At 49.4% G+C, this 18,615-nt stretch overlaps 1 protein-coding gene across 1 annotated transcript in view; it reads left to right on the forward strand.

The window, feature by feature from the left end:
• The first annotated feature begins 225 nt into the window (after positions 1–225).
• The window catches only part of INPPL1 (inositol polyphosphate phosphatase like 1), an 83,804-nt gene continuing 65,414 nt past the window's right edge, over positions 226–18,615 (forward strand). The window contains exon 1 of the mRNA XM_082218998.1: positions 226–428. Coding sequence (XP_082075124.1) covers positions 241–428 — 188 coding nt within the window. The 5' untranslated portion in view covers positions 226–240. The remainder of the gene's footprint in view (positions 429–18,615) is intronic.

Consider the following 18,615-nt stretch of genomic DNA (forward strand, 5'->3'; position numbering starts at 1 on the left):
GAGACGCGCCACAAGCTCGGGAAGAAGAAGGAAGGAAGGAAGCGAGCGAGCGAGAGAGAGAGAGAGCCAGCACGGCTTGCTGCCTCTCCGCCGCCCCCGCCGCCCCTCCACGATCCCCCGCGGGCGCCCCGGGCCAAGAGTCTCCCGCAGCCGCCATGCGCCCCTCCCGTCGGGGGCGCCGCCTCCTCCTCGCTGGGCTCTGCTAAGCGCCCGCCTCGCTTCCGCCGCTCCGCTCCGGGCATGGCGGGCGCAGGGGCCGCCGCGCTGCAGCCGCCGCCGCCGCCGCCTCCCGCAGCCCCGCCGTCGTGGTACCACAAGGACCTGAGCCGCGCGGCGGCCGAAGAGCTCCTGGCCCGCGCGGGGCGCGACGGCAGCTTCTTGGTGCGCGACAGCGAGAGCGTGGCCGGAGCCTACGCCCTGTGCGTGCTGTGAGTGGCGGGGCGAAGGGAAGGGGGGCGCGGGAGGAAGGGGCCCGGCTCCCCCAAACCCCCGGGGAGCTCGGAGCAGGGGCGCCAACTTGAGCAAAATATTTGGTTTTTTGGGGGGGAGGGGGCGCAGGGAAGCCTCGCCCCGAGGAAGCGATCGCCAGGCAGGCATGGCGCACGCCCGCCCTTTGAATGGCGGTGCCCATCAACTTGGACCCCCAAATATTTTATGGGGGGCAAGCCGAGGAGTTGGAGACATCCCCCCCTCCAGCCGTTGCTTCCGTGCTGCAGGCGGCCCTCGAGTCGTGCCGGGGGCCGGACGGGTCTCGCCCATTCTGGCGGCGTGTGCGGAGCTGTGCCGGGACCCCCCAGAAGCACTTTTCAGTCCAGAGCTAAAAAGTATCAGATTCTCCAAACCAAACGCACGACTTTTTCACGGTTTGGAAGAAGAAGCGCTCTCACCAAATTTCCAAACCTGGGATTTCACTTCTGAAGTTTGCGGTGGGGTTTTGGGCTGGAGGGTTTAGCGGTGCTTTGCGTGTTGTCAGGCTTTCCTGCCGGGTCTGAGTCGGGTTTTCCCGACTCCTGTGCGTACTTTCCTAGGAGTGAGTTCAGCGGGGCTTACTCACGAGGAAGACTTGTCTGGGATCGTGCTGTTAGACTAGTTAGCATCTTTTGCTTGTCAGATCTCCTAACTGCTGGCAGCCAAGGTACTGAAGCAGTTGCCTGTCATCTGTTGGAAGCAGTCAAATATCACAGACACCATTGCATGCCAGTTTCTGAAGATATTGTCAGTTAACGACTGCCAAACGTTGAAGACAAGTCAAAAGCTGGACTCAAAATGTGCTTGGGAGTTAAATTCTGAGATTGAAAAAAAGAGAGAGAATGTATGTATTTGACCCACAGAAGAAATTTGTGCACGTTTGTGTAATATAATAATATAATAATAAGCAAATGTTTTGTAAGCAAACGAGGTTTCAACTGGATTGAACAATTCAGGGTTTGGAAAGAGGCCTGTGATGCTTTGAAGGACTGGGGCTACACTTTTCTTTTTGGCCGGTGCTTTTAGGGAGTTCCTGTGTCCTGAGGCAATATCCAATGTTCTCATGCTCAGAGCAGACCCACAGAAATAAACAGACCCAGTTATTTTGATCAAACTGCCTGCTTTGAGCCCTGTTAATGTGGGATATTGCTCCTTAAAAAACCCCTCAAGCCTTTGATTTGGTTCTGCTGAGTGGTGGATGGGAGGCAAAATTAATTGCAGAAGTGAGGTGCAGTCTTGAAAAAGAGGTAGGCTTCTCCACACCAGTACAATATAGACATTTTTGTGAACAGCCAGGAAGTGATGCTGTTAAAACAACACTGGAAGTGAAGTTGCAAGGAGGAAAGTTCAGGAGGGCAGGACAGGCAGCCAGGCAACCCTCCAGCTAAGGAGGATTTACTGCTGAGTAAAAGAGGTATAGGGATTTAAAAGTGCTTGCTTGTTCATGTTAATGTTATAAAGCTTGGAAGCTGGTTAATGCAAAGGCCAGAGAGGGACTTTAGACTTTCAGTGACTTGGATTCTCCCAACTCCTAATTGTGCCTTAAGCAAAGGAGTGGTCAAGGCATGTCAGGAGGTGAGGGCCTGTGTGTCGTCTATGTGATCCTGAGGGTGCCAAAGCAGCCACTGGAGGCTGGGTGTGTGTGTGTAATGGGATTTGTAGTCCACAAACCATCTGGAGGGAACCAGCAGGTTAGCGAAGGCAGCTGTCGGAGAACAATCAGTAGTGACCTCCTTTCCTTGGCTGCGCCAGAGCCTGTTAATCTTCCTGGGGCGTGGGGTGGGGTGGAGGTGCTTGTGTGGGTTGCCTGGAGGGTAACAGCTGGAACTCACCCCCCCACCTCTTTCTGCCTCTAGCAGTACCCACATCTGTATGGCAAGCTTAATCTATAGCTGCCCTGGCATTTTCCCCTGGGAGATCCCTGGGGGAGGCAAGGTCAGAGCAGTTAACTGGTACTGTAAAGACACGGTGTGGATTCAGAGTGGGACCGTGGACCGAGTGCTAGGGGTTTGCAGAAAGTGCCTTTTGGGTGACCCCAAATTAAACCACAGCCCTGTTGTCGAGATAAATTAGATGAAGCTCGTAAAGCAGTTTGTGCATCATTTTTGGGTGGCTGTGCATGGACCCCATAGTGCCTCCTTCTGCCTGTGAATATTAAAAAGCAAAACCCTTTGAAGGGGGCTGATCCTGACCAGTAAGGCGGTCTCTGCAGAACTGTCTGAAGCTGTCCAGCTGCAACCCCCCACCCCCCCACTCCCAGGAGAGCACCTGTCACTGTTGGAGAGGTCACCTGTCCCTGCACCTGCTTCTGCTGCTGCTAGCAGACATGACAGCCCCAGCTGCTGCCTTGCCCTGAGATCAAGGCCTACAGCTGCACTTTTGTGAGTTCCTGGATGCAGTGTTAGAAACTCAGATATGTCAGCTAGGCACCCGATGGCTCATTAAACCAAGGTTAAAAAGGTAAAGGGACCCCTGACAGTTAAGTCCAGTCGCAGATGTCTCTGGGGTTGTGGCGCTCATCTCTCTTTACTGGCCGAGGGAGCTGGCATTTGTCCGCAGACACTTTTTCCGGGTCATGTAGCAAGCATGACTAAGCTGCTTCTGGCGAAGCAGAGCAGCGCATGGAAGCGCCGTTTACCTTCCCACCAGAGCGGTACCTACTTATCTACTTGCACTTTGATGTGCTTTCGAACTGCTAGGTTGGCAGGAGCTGGGACAGAGCAGTGGGAGCTCACTCTGTCACAGGGATTCAAGCCACCGGCCTTCTGATCGGCAAGCCCTAGGCTCAGTGGTTTAGACCACAGCACCACCCGCGTCCCGAAACCAAGGCTACAGTCACCCAAACTGAATGTCTAGTTGCCATTTTGGGGCAAGACGGCTCTAAAGTCTTTATTTTTCAAATGACGGACTAACCATGATTGATTCTCAGTTAAACATCTGGCAGGTTCAGATGGCAGCCTTGAGCTAGGTTAAGAGTTTTGAGGACTTAAAGAAGAAAAGTCGCTTGATCCAGGGACAGTCCACATATATATTGGTAAGTATAGGGACGCAGGTGGCGCAGTGGTCTAAACCACTGAGCCTCTTGCGCTTGCTGATCAGAAGGTCGGCCGTTCGAATCCCCGCGACGGGGTGAGCTCCCGTTGCTCTGTCCTGGCTCCTGCCAACCTAGCAATTTGAAAGCACACCAGTGCAAGTAGATAAATAGGTATCACTGCAGTGGGAAGGTACACGGTGTTTCCGTGTGTTCTGGCTTCCGTCACAGTGTCCCGTTGCTCCAGAAGCGGTTTAGTCCTGCTGGCCACATGACCCGGAAAACTGTCTGTGGACAAATGCCGGCTCCCTCAGCCTGAAAGTGATATGGGCGCTGCAACCCCATAGTCGCCTTTGACTGGACTTTACCGTCCAGGGGTCCTTCACCTTTACCTTTATATTGGTAAGTGAAGACAAGCTACAGCAAATAACTTGAACGTTGCTCCCTGCTCCTGCTCAGGCTACGCAGCAAAAGCATTTTGGTTCCTGAAATCCATTCCGGTTGTGCGGATAAAATATAACGGATAGGATTCTACAGGATGTGTTATTAGTGTGTGAAAACAGTGCCGATCTAAGGATTTCCAGGCGTGCACCTTCAGATGGTGGAGACATCAGGCGCCATCCTCACTCCTAGGCATCGTCACTTAGACAGGTCATGTTCCACACACTGGCTCTACGAAAAATTTGACAGGTTCCCTGGAGGAACAGGGATGTTGGCGCTGGTTCTGCGCTTGTCAGTGGAGAGACAGTCCTTTCCCTTGGACTTGCAGTGTAAGAGGCGCAGCACAAAAGGGAAAGGGATTGGGAGGGAGAAGGGGGGGAATGAATGCGAGCACAGTTGCTTGGTGGAGTTCTTGTGATGCGCCGTGGCTCAGAGCAGAGCAGGTGCTTTGCATCCAGAAGGCCCCTGGCAGCGTCTCCCAGTGGGGCTATAGCCCCTTTGTGCCAGGAGCCCCACTGTGACCAATCAGCGGCGCATCCCCCATCTTGTCTGGGAAACCACGTTAAGAACTTAGGAAATTATAAATTATATGGATGGAAAGAGCCCTGGAGATGGAGAGGGGCACCTAATGGTCATCCAGCCCAACCCCTTGTCAGGGCAGGAAGCCCAGCCCCACAGCATGCAGTACGTGGTAGCTTTCAGAGGCTGCCGAACGGGTGTGGATATTATTTGGCTTTTCCGCCTCCGGCTTCAGAGCAGCTCTGCAATGTCCTTTGGGATAAAACCCATTATCCAGCAACGCCTACCTCATAGGGCTGTTGTGAACATAACGTACCAGGAAGCCCATGGAAAAGAGAGCAAGGCTGCAAAGCCTCAAGCTCTTTGGAGACATTAATAGATAACAAAAATCTAGGATAAGTGAAGAATTAAGGTGGAAGAGTTTTCTTCCGTCAAACACCACAATTGTTAGTGGCAGTTAGGCACGACACCCCTGTCCAGTGAGGGCTTATCCCTAGAACCTATTTGCAACAACAGGGCTGGGACCTGGAACATGTGAAGCAGTAATAAGGGAGAGGTCCTTGGGACACGTGCAGAGTGCATTTCCTTTGCCCGTGAAGAACTGCAGGTTACCTTCGCACACCTGAAATTTGGAGGCAAGTCTTCTATCCCAGAAGGAGGAGCTTCCAGGCATAAATTAATTACTGCCAGGCCGTATCCGTTGGTGAGATGGTATTTAGGAGCCCGTTCCTGTGGAACTCCCTTCCACTGGAGACCTGGATTGGCGTCTGGTGGTCGGCACGAGAAAAGCTCACATGCCTGCTTCTCACTGTCCCTGCCGTTATACAATTGGAATGGATTGTGCACACTGAAACAATTGCATTCTCTTTGGGCTACTGCGTCTGAAAACAGCCGCATCGCAAAACCTCCAAAACACTCCCCTCCCACACTGCTCATTGCTAGGGCAGCCCTGACCTTGAGCCTGTAGTATCTCTGCTGTGGTGTCAAGGAACCATCGGGCGTTCCGACTCCTGTGCAAACGGGCTGAGTAGCAGAAAGTTGTCTTGCTGCGTCTTCCCAACCACCTACAAGGCAGGCTTAAAGGGCTAGATCCACATTGCAGATTGGTGCATGGGCTGAAAGAGAGAAAACATCGCCCACGACCAGGGGTCAGCAAACTTTTTCAATGGGGGGCCAGTCCACTGTCCCTCAGACTTTGTGGGGGGCTGGACTATATTTTGAAAATAAAAGTAAAAATGAATTCCTGTGCCCTACAAATAACCCAGAGATACATTTTAAATAAAAGCACACGTTCTACTCATGTAAAAACACCAGGCAGACAAATAACCCAGAGATGCATTCTACTCATGTAAAAACACGCTGATTCCTGGACTGTCCGTGGGATGGATTTAGAAGGCAATTGGGCTGGATCCAGCCCCCGGGCCTTAGTTTGCCTATCCAGGCCTAAGACCATCTGATGCCCAAGGCTTTGGGCTCTTGGCTCTTTTATGCCAGTTCTGTGCCAGAAGATGACCTTTATTGGTAATAACTTCGCCTGCAGCGTCCTATGAATTCCCTGTCATGTTCACAGCTGAAAAAGTGGTAAAATCTATCTAATCTATCTATCTATCTATCTATCTATCATCTATCTATCTATCTATCTATCTATCTATCTATCTATCTATCTATCATATATCCATCCATTCACGGGGATCAGGACTTTTGCCCCATTTCTGTTGCAGCAAGCCCCGAAATGAAGAGGGATGTTACTGGGGTAATAATATCTGTGCACAAGCATGTGATCTTGTGTGTTTAAGAGGAGACTCTTCCCTAGCTGGTTTTGCTCCACCCGTTGTGTGTGTGCAGTAATATGGACGTGGGGTGGGGGGCGCGTCCGTCATAAACGAAAAGGGCGCATTCCTCGGATACAGCGTTATCCGCCAAGCTCTGCATCTCATTCTGCTCTCTTCCGTAGGAGTCCTCCTTCCTCCCCTTGGAATGTGATTTCTGTTGCTTCTGGGAAGTGAGGTTTAATCACCACCCTTGGCAGTAATTGGGGTAATTGGGTCAAGACACCTACAGAACCTCCCGCTGCCCTCGTTAAGTTTTCAAAGCAGAGCGCGCACCAACAGGTCTCTGTATTATTTTGCCTTCTTCATTTGCAGCATTTGTGTTTCTCCTTAGCAAAAGATGGGGTGGGGAGGTGGGGAGCCTGGTCCCGGACTCAACCGCTAAAGCAAAGTGCTGTGTTCAAGTCCCAGGCAGAACTTCACTGGAGCCCTTTAGTCTCAGGATAGGAGAAACATGGATTAAGTGAGACAAAAGAGCCTTTAATATGCAGGATGCAAAGTTACACAGAACGCTTTCTCAAGCTGAGTATTGTTGTATCTGTGTGTGTGTGTATAAATATATATATATTTCTCGACCATGTTTTCCTGTGTCTGTAAACTACATCAGAAGACAAGGTGAGCAGCTTGGAGAGGAAATGTCTATGGCGGTCCTAACTACATTTACTCGAGCCTTGTTGATTCTAGTTAGGACTTACTCCTGAGTAAGCGTGCTTAGGACTGCAGCCTTAAATTCAGTACAAAGAGGCAACTCTGAGAGAGTTTTAAACTGCACAAAAGCCACAACATGAGAGGCACAGCTGTGAATAACAACAACAACAAAAACCAATAATAATTAAAAAACAGTTCTCATTGGAACATAAAGGTAAAGGGACCCCTGACCATTAGGTCCAGTTGCGGACGACTCTGGGGTTGCAGCACTCATCTCGCTTTACTGGCCAAAGGAGCCGCCGTACAGCTTCCGGGTCATGTGGCCAGCAGGACTAAGCCGCTTCTGGCAAACCAGAGCAGTGCACAGAAATGCTGTTTACCTTCCCGCCGGAGTGGTACCTATTTATCTACTTGTACTTTGACGTGCTTTTGAACTGCTAGGTGGGCAGGAGCTGGGACTGAGCAACAGGAGCTCACCCCGTGGCGGGGATTCGAAACCCTGACCTTCTGATCGGCAAGTCGTAGGCTCTGTGGTTTAACCCACAGTGCCACCCGCGTCCCACCATTGGAACATAGTCTGCTGTAAAAATAGAAGCATGCAAGGCATCAACAAGATATAGCTCTGTTGGTTAAAGCGTGGTGCTGATAACATCAAGGTTGCAGGCGTGATCCCTGTCCTGGACAGTTGCAGATTCCGGCATTGCAGGGGGTTGGATTAGATGACCCTTAGGGGTCCCATCCAACTTTGTGATTCTCTGGTCCACTGAAACCTCCTGTAGCTGCAAGGTGCAGGTGGGGGAATCCTGATGGTGGAGCCTTCCTGGAGTTAAAGCAATAGGTAGAGCCTTGCGGGGTCTCTATGTAAGCCAGCCCAACCAAAATGGAGAGCAGGTTGTTAGTAAAATGTTTGTATACATAGTACCGTATTTTTCGCCCTATAAGACGCACTTTTCCCCCTCCAAAAATGAAGGGGAAATGTGTGTGCATCTTATGGGGCGAATTCAGGCTTTCGCTGAAGCCTGGAGAGCGAGGGGGGTCGGTACGCACCGACCCCTCTCGCTCTCCAGGCTTCAGGAAGCTATCCGCTAGCTGTGGGAGACCCAGCTCTCCCAGGGCTAGCGGAGAGCTTGCCTGCACCGCGCGGCTCTCCCAGGGCTAGCGGACTGCTTGCGCGGACCCAGAAGCTTGGGGCGCGCTGAGCTCCGCACGCCCCAAGCTTCAGGATTAGCGCAACTGTCCGCTAGCCCTGGGAGAGGCGCCCGGCTCTCCCACGCTAGTGGAGACCTTGCCAGCACCCAGAAGCTTGGGGCGTGCTGAGCTCCGCACGCCCCAAGCTTCGGGATTAGCGCAGCGCACCTTGGGGGGAGGAATAATTTTTTCCCCCTTTATTTCCCCCCAAAAAAACTAGGTGCGTCTTATGGGCCGGTGCGTCTTATGGGGCGAAAAATATGGTATATTTATATTTTGTTCCTTCTGAATTGAACTAGGGTTTCTGAGTGCCAAAGCAGGGCAGCTGACAAATGAAATGGTGGTATAATAATAATAATAATAATAATAATAATAATAATAATAATAATAATTTGTACCCCGCCCATCTGGCTGGGTTTCCCCAGCCACTCTGGACGGCTTCCAACAAAGATTAAAAATACATTAAAATGTGACACATGGAAAACTTCCCTGAACAGGGCTGCCTTCAGATGTCTTCTAAATGTCAAGTAGTTGTTTATCTCTTTGACATCTGATGGGAGGGCGTTCCACAGGGCAGACGCCACTACCGAGAAGGCCCTTTAGTAGCCTTGGGGGGACCTGATATTGGCAGAAGTACAACCCCCCCACTGAATCACCCCCAAAGTCCAAGGGTGGGACTTGGGTTGGGCAATGGAGACCAGGAAGCATGTCGTGTTGAGTGTTGGCTGCACATCTGCACGCATGAAAAGAAATCAGTAATTATAATATCAAAGTTACATAGGCAGCTGTGCAGCAGGTGTTTTAACCTAGGCTGCGTCTCCGTGGCCGTTTATTCCCTTTCATGACTTTCCCCCTCCTGTTAAGGAGCTTTCACACCAGGTAACTGGAGCTACAGTGAAATACAGTGCAACATTGGTGCTCGTATCTGTGCTATTTGCTTCCAGGAAAAAAATCCGTTTGCAAAAAATGTGGAAACGAGTTCGGAACATGTGCCGTGTTCCGCAGTTGTTCCAGAAGTGGACTTTACCCTGTGTGAAAGCTGAAATATGAATGTGGAGATGCAAAGTTAGGGAAACGTTGTGAAAATGAAATCAGCTTTATTTTTAATCTAATGTGGATTGTTTGATGTGCCTCTGAATATTCAGAGCTGCAAATTCCGCTCGGTCCAGGTGTTCTTCCAAAAGATGTAGATTTTCTGCTCCTTTCTGACTGGCCAGATTTTTAATGGCCAGTTATTTATTTAAATTGCGCCTTTAGTAAACATTGTTTGCTTATAAGGACTCATTGCTTATGGTAGAGAAAAGCTTTGAAACTTGTCTACATGGAGCCAAGGAAGCAGAGGACTGCGATGTGACGTGTGTCCCGTCAGAGGTTTGGGCTGCCTGTCTGGTCCCGATTCACCAGAGGGATCTGAACCGAATTCTTCTGGGGAAAGCTGGTCCCCAGCAGCAGTGGGGTTTGGGCCTCCCCAGTTCCCTCTGTCCTTAGCTCATGCAGAGACAGAGGGACGCACAGGCTTGCTGTCACACCGCGAAATCCCCCGATATAGCAACAAACACAACAGCATCCCACCCGGGAGTTTGCACTAGATCACCTTTGAGGCATCCTTCCTGCTCTGTGCAGTCTATCCTCTGAACACAGAGGGCAAAACTGTTGTGCATATTGTCTTATGGCTATTAGTAATCTTAGAAGGACTCCCCGTTCTTTGGCTCTTTGGTTTTGTTTTAAATAGCAAATTGTGGCCTGTTCATCCCACAGAGGCAAAAGCCTTCATTCCTGCTGGATTTTTCCTTTCTCAGCCTCCCCTCAAGAGCCTGCTGGTTATAGCAGACTGGTGATTTGTGGGGGTTTTTTGTTCTTAATACACACGCAGCATGTTTTCGTTTTTTTAATATACATGCCTTAAGCTTTCCTAGGAAAGGCGTGCATCCCCCCCCCCGCCACTAAATTGTTGGTGAACTAAGACCCCTTCCTGGTTCTTAGCCACCTGCAAGGCCTACTCCGAGTATCCCTGTCAAAGTTAAAGGACATGGTTAACTTAGGTGCATTAATGACAGTGGGCCTACTCTGAGTAGCTGGCTGCAACCCCTTGTTTCTAATGTTGTCCAAGCAGATTTCTCCAGAAAGTCCAAAAGCAAAGCAGACTGTTTTCCCAAGGTATTCTGCTCCTGTAAATGGAGGTTCTGTATACATGTTGTGGTTGAAGACCACCAATAGACCCATTCTTCATGAGGAAGATTTATTTAAATGAGACTCCATGAACAGCTATATTATTATTAGTAATAACAACTTACGTTACTATTATTTTGGTGGGGGTGCTTAGCCACGAGGGAAAGGGAATCATGTACATATTCATGTTCTCTTTTGCTCCTACTTTGCAAGATCCATTGCAGATGAATCAATTTGTGGCTCACTTCCTTTGGCCGGCCCTCTGCCCACACTTTCCATGCTTTCCGCCAAGGCAAGAAATATTTTTGAATGGGATTAAAACAGGAGGAGATTTCTTGTTCCTGAGATCCAACTCTGGCTGGATCTTGGGCAGGGGAATTTCCTCCAGGGTTCTGGCTGAATCTCACAGGGGAAGGAAAGGTTTTTCTCCTTTCCCCTTCACCCCAGTTTCCTTGTGAACATTTCATTTCCTGGGATTAAGAGGGAGGGAGATCTGGAGTTGTGATTAAGAGAAGCTGGTAATTTGAGGCTCCCTCTGGGCAGCCGCAGCTGGACATCTGCATTGGTTGCCACCCATGATCACACTTGGACTCTTTAAAAATAAAGCCCCTGTTCCAAGCCTGTTATTTTGTTCGTTGTGTCCCAGGGAAGGGGTGTTCGCCAGAGTGTAATTGTGCCCCAAAACTTATTTCAGGGACATTGTTTTTGGTCAAGGTGAAGTTGCAACAGAATATGCACCTCTGTGCATGTGCAGAGAGGTTTTGTTTTTTAAAGCTATAAATTAATGCAAGGATGACGGTGGCACAGTGGTCTAAACCACAAGCCTCTTGGGCTTGCTGATCGGAAGGTCGGCGGTTCGAATCCCTGTGATGGGGTGAGCTCCCGTTGCTCGGTCCCTGCTCCTGCCAACCTAGCAGTTCGAAAGCACACCAGTGCAAGTAGATAAATAGGTACTCCGGCGGGAAAGTAAACAGTGTTTCCATGCGCTCTGGCACTTGTCACAGTCCTCTGTGCACCAGAAGCGGTTTAGTCCTGCTGCCACATGACCCGGAAAACTGTCTGTGGACAAACGCCGGCTCCCTCAGCCTGAAAGTGAGATGGGCGCTGCAATCCCATAGTTGCCTTTGACTGAACCGTCCAGGGGTCCTTTACCTTTACCTTTTTAAAAAACAAATTAATACATTACTGAATAAACCTTCTAGGGTTTAGAGGCTGGGGTCTCAAGTCAGAGGGTGTGATTTCATGAGCCATTGAACCCTCTTTCTGAAAAGGCATTATTTTTGTGTGTGTCTTCTGAAGATAATGTCCCTCTGTGGTTTGTGATTCTCCCAGCTCTGGAAGTTCTGCCAAAGTCCAGTCCAGGACATCTCCTTGCAACCAAACCAACATAAGACAGTTTTTATTTAAGGCACCTATTTAGTGGTAACAGATAAATGTTGGTTTGTTTCAGTGGGGAATTTATATATAGATACAGCTGTTTTGCATGTGACGGATTTTCAGTTGCCTTTGAGAAAATTGTGCTTTTAAAGATATGTTTACCAGTTCTGAGCCTGAAAGGCCCCCAGGCTAAAGAGCTCTTGGGGCCCCTCCAACTATAAAGTTCTCCTGTTGCAAACCTCACTGAAACCGCAAGGCATCCCAACTACTCTGGGTGAAGTGAGAGCGTCTGGTTCAGAGCGGGTGGGGATGCTTTTGCAGTTGTTTCAAACGGACAGCGGCAACAATGAGGCTTCTCGGGGAGCAAGTACCACGAAACGCGTTGCCTCTGTGCGTTCGCCAAATACATCTGATTTCTGAGGTTCACTCTTTTTCCACTCTTGCCTTCGAGAACAAAGAAATGGCTCATATAGAATGTGAAAGGGCACAAAGCGTCTTGCCGCTGAGGCTTCCTTTGTGAGCCGCTGACATTTTTCTGACGTTTCTGCGGCTGTTTGGTTGGCTGTAATAATGGTCCTGGGGTTGTTCTGCGTGTTCCTTCAGATGCAGGATGCTTGGGTCTCTTTTGTTTAGAGGAAAGACCAGCTAAGAAGGGGCATGGTGGAAGTTTGAAAGATTATGCCTGGCATGCAGAAAGTGAGCAGAGAAAAGTTTTCCTCCTTCTTCCCCAACACCAGAACCGTGGACAAGCTGATTGCTGGAAGATTCAGGATAAAGGAAAGAAAGTTTTTCATGCACTGCACAGTCAGACTGTGGAACTCCCTGCCATAAGAGGCAGGGATGGCTTTAAAAGAGGATTGGAGGATTGGAAAAATTCATGGAGGAGGCTATCGATGGCTTCCAGCCAGGATGGCGCTGCTTTGCCTCCGCAGTCAGAAGCAGCAACACTTCTGAATACCAGTTGCTGGAAACAACAGGCGGGGAGAGCGTTGCTCCTGTGCTCGGAACAGCGTTTGAAATTCACCAGGCGCATTTTGCACCTGGCTTTCAGCCTCTTGCGACCGAGTGAAGGTGCCCGGGAGCCAGGATGGCGCTTGGCGTCTCCACCATCTGGAGGGATCCTCGGATCGGGACTGTTTTTCACACATTAACGACACGTCTTGTAGAATTCTATCTGTGCCATTTTATCCGCGCAATCAGAATGAGTTTCAGGAACCAAAAAGGCGTATTGAAAAATATGACTTCTGAGCCGTCTGGCCCCCAAATGGCCACTAGGCATTGCCTTTTGGCAACTGTAACCCTGGTTTGTATATCTGTAACCCTGGTTTGTATATCTTGAGTTTCTAACACAGGCTCAGATCCTGCCTGCAGGTTTCCCACAGCAGCCACCCCTCACCCCTTCCACCCTGGCACATAGGAAACTGCCTTAGCTCAAGTCAGACCTGTAGTCCACCGAGCCCAGCATTGCTTACACTGACTGGCAGCTTCTCCCCAGGCAGGAGGGTCTTTCCCCAGCCCTGCCCGGGAACTGAACCTGTCGCCTTCTGCAGGCCAAGCGAGTGCTCTGCCACAAAGCTGCAGCCTTCCCCTGACACAGCCCCCTCCCTACCAATCCTGAGGGTGCTGGGGGCAGGGAGCAAGTTAGGCCCCTGACCTGGGTCTGCCCACCCCCGGGTTAGCCTGTTGAGCCACAGCCTGAACATTTGGGCCCTTTCCAGTGGTTTAAACAAAACCCTTTTTTAAGTTCAGAAGTCCCAACAAGAGGTGCTTCTGTCTTGCTTCCTTGCAAGGAGAGAAGCGCATGCTCTTCCTTCTTGGCACTGGTTTCCCTCCTCTTCTTCTTCCTCCTCCTCCTTCTTTTCACTGGCCTTTGGGCGTGTGTTTTTCTCTCTTTTTTTTTTTGCAGGGACACCCCAGTGTCTGTGGCTGGAAAACCGATTTTCCTCTTGTTTTGCTAACTGCACCCAAGTGGTGCGGAATGTGCCTGCTTCTGAAGGCTGCTCCGCAATGCCCGGGAGGTTTTGTCCAGCAAGGAGGAACAGTCTAAGTCTTTTTCCCTTTTCCCCCCTTGCAGGAATTTCATCTGCGCCTCCCCCACCCGAACCACAGCCTTCTCTTTGGCAGCTGTTTGGGCATTATGACAGCACCAGAGGGAGGGAGGGAGGGAGGCAGCTATACCAGATTAGAGTGCAGTTATCTGCTCAGGTTGCTGTTGACTTGAGAAAATTGTGTGCTTCTTAAAGCAATGATGCAGACAGCTCAGAGCTTGCTAGGTTTGTGTGCGCGCGCATGTGTTTGTTTATATATACAGTGGTACCTCTGGATACGAATGGGATCCGTTCTGGATCCCTGTTCGCACCCTGAAGTGAACGCACCCCACATCTGCGCATGCGCGGGTCGCGATTCGCCACTTCCACGCATGCCCGTGACGTCATTTTGACTGCGCATGCGCGAGCAGCGAAACCCGGAAGTTACGTGTTCTGTTACTTCCGGGTCGCTGTGGAGCGTAACCCAAAAGCACTCAACCCGAAGCATATTTAACCCGAGGTATGACTGTACAGTGGGACCTTGGTTCTCAAGCTTAATCCGTTCCGAAAGTCCGTTAAAAAAACCAAAGGGTTCCAAAAACAAGGCATGCTTGAAAGTAATGCAAAATGGGTTAATCCATCCCAGACTTTTAAAAACAACTCCTAAAACAGCGATTTAACATGTATTTTACTATCTAACAAGATCATTGATCCATAAAATGAAAGCAATAATCAATGTACTGTACTATGAAATAAATAAGACAGTATTGTAGATTATAAAGATTAAAATTAAATTTTTTTCCTTCCCTGTACTGATGATAATCACTGGGTTCCACACAGTCACAGAAACAAATTACCCGAAAAAGCCTCAAAAACAAAAATGCAAAATAAATAGCAAAAACAAAAGCGCCAAACTTAATCTTTTCCAGAAGTCCATTTGACTTCTTAAATGTTCAAAAACCAAGGTGCAGCTTCTGATTGGTGCAGGCACCCCGGAAACAATAGCTGACAGCCGCACCAAATGTTCAGCTTCTGAAAAACATCTGAAAACCGGAACAAACTTATTTCTGATTTTTTGGCGTTTGAGAACCAAGGCACCACTGTATATATAAGTTTTCAACCATGTATAAACAGAACAAAAAGTTTTCCCCATTCCCACCTTCTGAAGATCTTTGACCCTTTCAGACATTTGCCTGTTGCTAGAGAACCAGGGACCTTGAATGTGTTCCCTTGCGTTCATGCTTTAATGCATGCTTAGGGGGCCAGCTTTTGCTATCTGCGTGGGTGATGACGAATGTGGAAATAAGACCTCACCTGGAGTACTGTGTCCAGTTCTGGGCACCACAGTTCAAGAAGGACACTGACAAACTGGAACGTGTCCAGAGGAGGGCAACCAAAATGGTCAAAGGCCTGGAAACGATGCCTTATGAGGAACGGCTAAGGGAGCTGGGCATGTTTAGCCTGGAGAAGAGGAGGTTAAGGGGTGATATGATAGCCATGTTCAAATATATAAAAGGATGTCACATAGAGGAGGGAGAAAGGTTGTTTTCTGCTGCTCCGGAGAAGCGGACACGGAGCAATGGATCCAAACTACAAGAAAGAAGATTCCACCTAAACATTAGGAAGAACTTCCTGACAGTAAGAGCTGTTTGACAGTGGAATTTGCTGCCAAGGAGTGTGGTGGAGTCTCCTACTTTGGAGGTCTTTAAGCAGAGGCTTGACAACCATATGTCAGGAGTGCTCTGATGGTGTTTCCTGCTTGGCAGGGGGTTGGACTCGATGGCCCTTGTGGTCTCTTCCAACTCTATGATTCTATGATTCTATTCTATGAAATGCAATCGAGAGATTCCCTCTTTCATTAAGCTGCAGTAACAGGGGCTGCGCCTTTGTGTGCTGTGAATCCAGTCTGCTCCCAGGCAGATACCATCGCCACAGTTGTAGCCGCCCTCCTAGGAGGGTGGTCTCGTGTTTTTAGTTCCAGCACCAAATTAGCGCTTAAAAGCCCCTTCAGAGGCACCAACCCACGTCCTGTTCCAGAACACTTTCTCCGCAAAGAGCTTTTTGACTCTCTAGAATAGCGGCAGCAGTTATTTTAGGAACGGCTGCAAGTTCAGGATGCTGCAGGCCTGTTTGGACAGCTGGTGGCTGCTAGCTAGGGGGCTGCAGAGAATACACCCCCCCCCACCCTGTGTTCTTGAGAAAACTCACATCTTGGGGAAGGGGATCTGACTGTCTCCTTGCCATCATATCCAGGGATGGGAATCAAATCCCAGAAACTTAGTCCTTCTAGGGCATGGATGTGTAGTGCATACTATGAAGATTGGAGTACCATGTCTTGAGGCAGTGAGTTCCACAGGTAAGCAAAGGATTTGAGAAATAGGTTGGTTACCTTTGGGTCGTTGCATGAGATTGCTGCAGTTTGTTAAGGGTGATGGGAATTGTTAGGAGATGCCCTCCCAGAGCTACAGTTCCCAGAGTCACAGTGGCACCTCAGGTTAAGTACTTAATTCGTTCCGGAGGTCCGTTCTTAACCTGAAACTGTTTTTAACCTGAAGCACCACTTTAGCTAATGGGGCCTCCCGCTGCTGCCGCGCCGCGGCTGTGTGATTTCTGTTCTCATCCTGAAGCAAAGTTCTTAACCCGAGGTACTATTTCTGGGTTAGCGGAGTCTGTAACCTGAAGCGTCTGTAACCCGAGGTATTGGTGAAGAGGGATTGATTGTTAAGCCCCCCTGGGAATTCCAGTTCTGGGAAGGGATGCAGCAGCAAATAAAGCTAATGCGATTCTAGGCTGCATCCCCAGATGTTTAGTGTCCAGATCAAGAGAAGTACCGTATTTTTTGCTCTATAAGACTCACTTTTTCCCTCCTAAAAATTAAGGGGAAATGTGTGTGCGTCTTATGGAGCGAATGCAGGCTGCGCAGCTATCACAGAAGCCAGAACAGCAAGAGGGATTGCTGCTTTCACTGCGCAGCGATCCCTCTTGCTTTTCTGGCTTCTGAGATTAAGAATATTTTTTCCCTTGTTTTCCTCCTCCAAAAACTAGGTGCGTCTTGTGGGCTGGTGTGTCTTATAGAGCGAAAAATACGGTAATAGTGCTGCTTTATTGATCCTTAGTCAGACCACACCTGAAGTCCTGTGTCCGATTCTGGGCACCACAATTTAAGAAGGATGTTGACAAGCTGGAAGGTGGGCAGAGGGGGCAACCAAGGTGACCAGGGGTCTGGAAACCAAGCCTGATGAGGAACGGTTGAAGGAGCTGGGTGTGTTCAGCCTGGAAAAGAGGAGACTGAGAGTTTAGCCAACTTCCGATATCTTCAGGGCCGCCAGCTTGTTTTCTGCTGCTCTAGAGGGCAGGACCCGAAGCAAGGGGTACAAATGGCAAGGTGGGGGGTTCTGACTAAACGTTAGGCATGGTGAAAGCTGATGGACTCTTCCCTTCGTTGGAGGTTTTGCAGCAGATAGTGGACGGCCACCTGCCAGAGATGCTGTGGCTGTGATTCCTGCAGAGCAGGGGTTGGACTAGATGACTCTTGGGGGTCCCTTCCAATGCTATCATTCTCTGATTCTATGTGTGGGCACCCCAGCCCCTCCCTCTGACCCCCAGCCTCCTTCCACAATCCGTGTCTCTCTGCTTTGGTGCCTTTGTAGCCAGAACTGACCCGCCACCCGTCTGCGGAGACAGAAACTCCCTGTTCTCTGCAGAGGCTGGGTTTCCCCCGCTGCTGGCTAAAGATAGCCTCCCTGCCCCCGCCTCCTCCTCCTCTGCCAGCATCCTGGCTTGGGAGCCTGTGTGCTTTTCACTGAGTCACAGGCTGCGCGGCTGACGCTGCAGAGAGAGAGGGGGCAGAGAGGGAGAATATGTGTATATATCTGTGTTCCTCCAGCGCAGATGGGAAAACAAACCGCCACTATGCACTATAAATAGCTCTCGCCAGGAGGAAGAAAGATGAACTTCATTGCTGTGTCTGCAGAGGCGCTTCGGGGCTTTAACTGCAGAGGCCAAGGTGTGGGTTTCTTTCCAGAGAGGCTCTCGGCAAATGCCTTATCATTCACAGGGCTGGCACAAGAAACTGCCTCCCGTACCATCAGTAAACAAACCGGCTGTGTTCTTAGATAAATAAGGTATACTATTCATTGTTAAAGCTCTGGTTTTCCCAGTAGTGATTGCTGGAAGAAATATCAACAACCTCAGATATGCAGATGACACAACCTTGATGGCAGAAAGTGAGGAGGAATTAAAGAACCTTTTAATGAGGGTGAAAGAGGAGAGCGCAAAATATGGTCTGAAGCTCAACATCAAAAAAAACGAAGATCATGGCCACTGCTCCCATCACCTCCTGGCAAATAGAAGGGGAAGAAATGGAGGCAGTGAGACATTTTACTTTCTTGGGCTCCATGATCACTGCAGATGGTGACAGCAGTCACAAAATTAAAAGACACCTGCTTCTTGGGAGAAAAGCAATGACAAACCTAGACAGCATCTTAAAAAGCAGAGACATCACCTTGCCAACAAAGGTCCATATAGTAAAAGCTCTGGTTTTCCCAGTAGTGATGTATGGAAGTGAGAGCTGAACCATCGAGAAGGCTGATCGCCAAAGAATGGATGCTTTTGAATTCTGGTTCTGGAGGAGACTCTGGAGAGTCCCATGGACTGCAAGAAGATCAAACATAAGGTCCGCACAATCCACATGAAAGGTTGTTAAAGTTCCACAGAATCCTTTCGCAGAGTCTAAAGACAAGGATTTCCAGAATATTGGCCTTGTTTCGCCGTCCTGGGCTTCATCAGTAGTTAAAGTAATACAAATAAATATGATATCATGATCTCACGCATTTTACAGCAAAAATAATATAAAACCATAAATACCTGTACATACCATATGTGATATTACAGGGCAGTGGATCTTATGGCATAGTAA

The sequence above is a fragment of the Podarcis vaucheri genome, assembly GCF_965113315.1.
Source record: "Podarcis vaucheri genome assembly, chromosome: 4".
Classification (NCBI taxonomy): Eukaryota; Metazoa; Chordata; class Lepidosauria; order Squamata; family Lacertidae; genus Podarcis; species Podarcis vaucheri.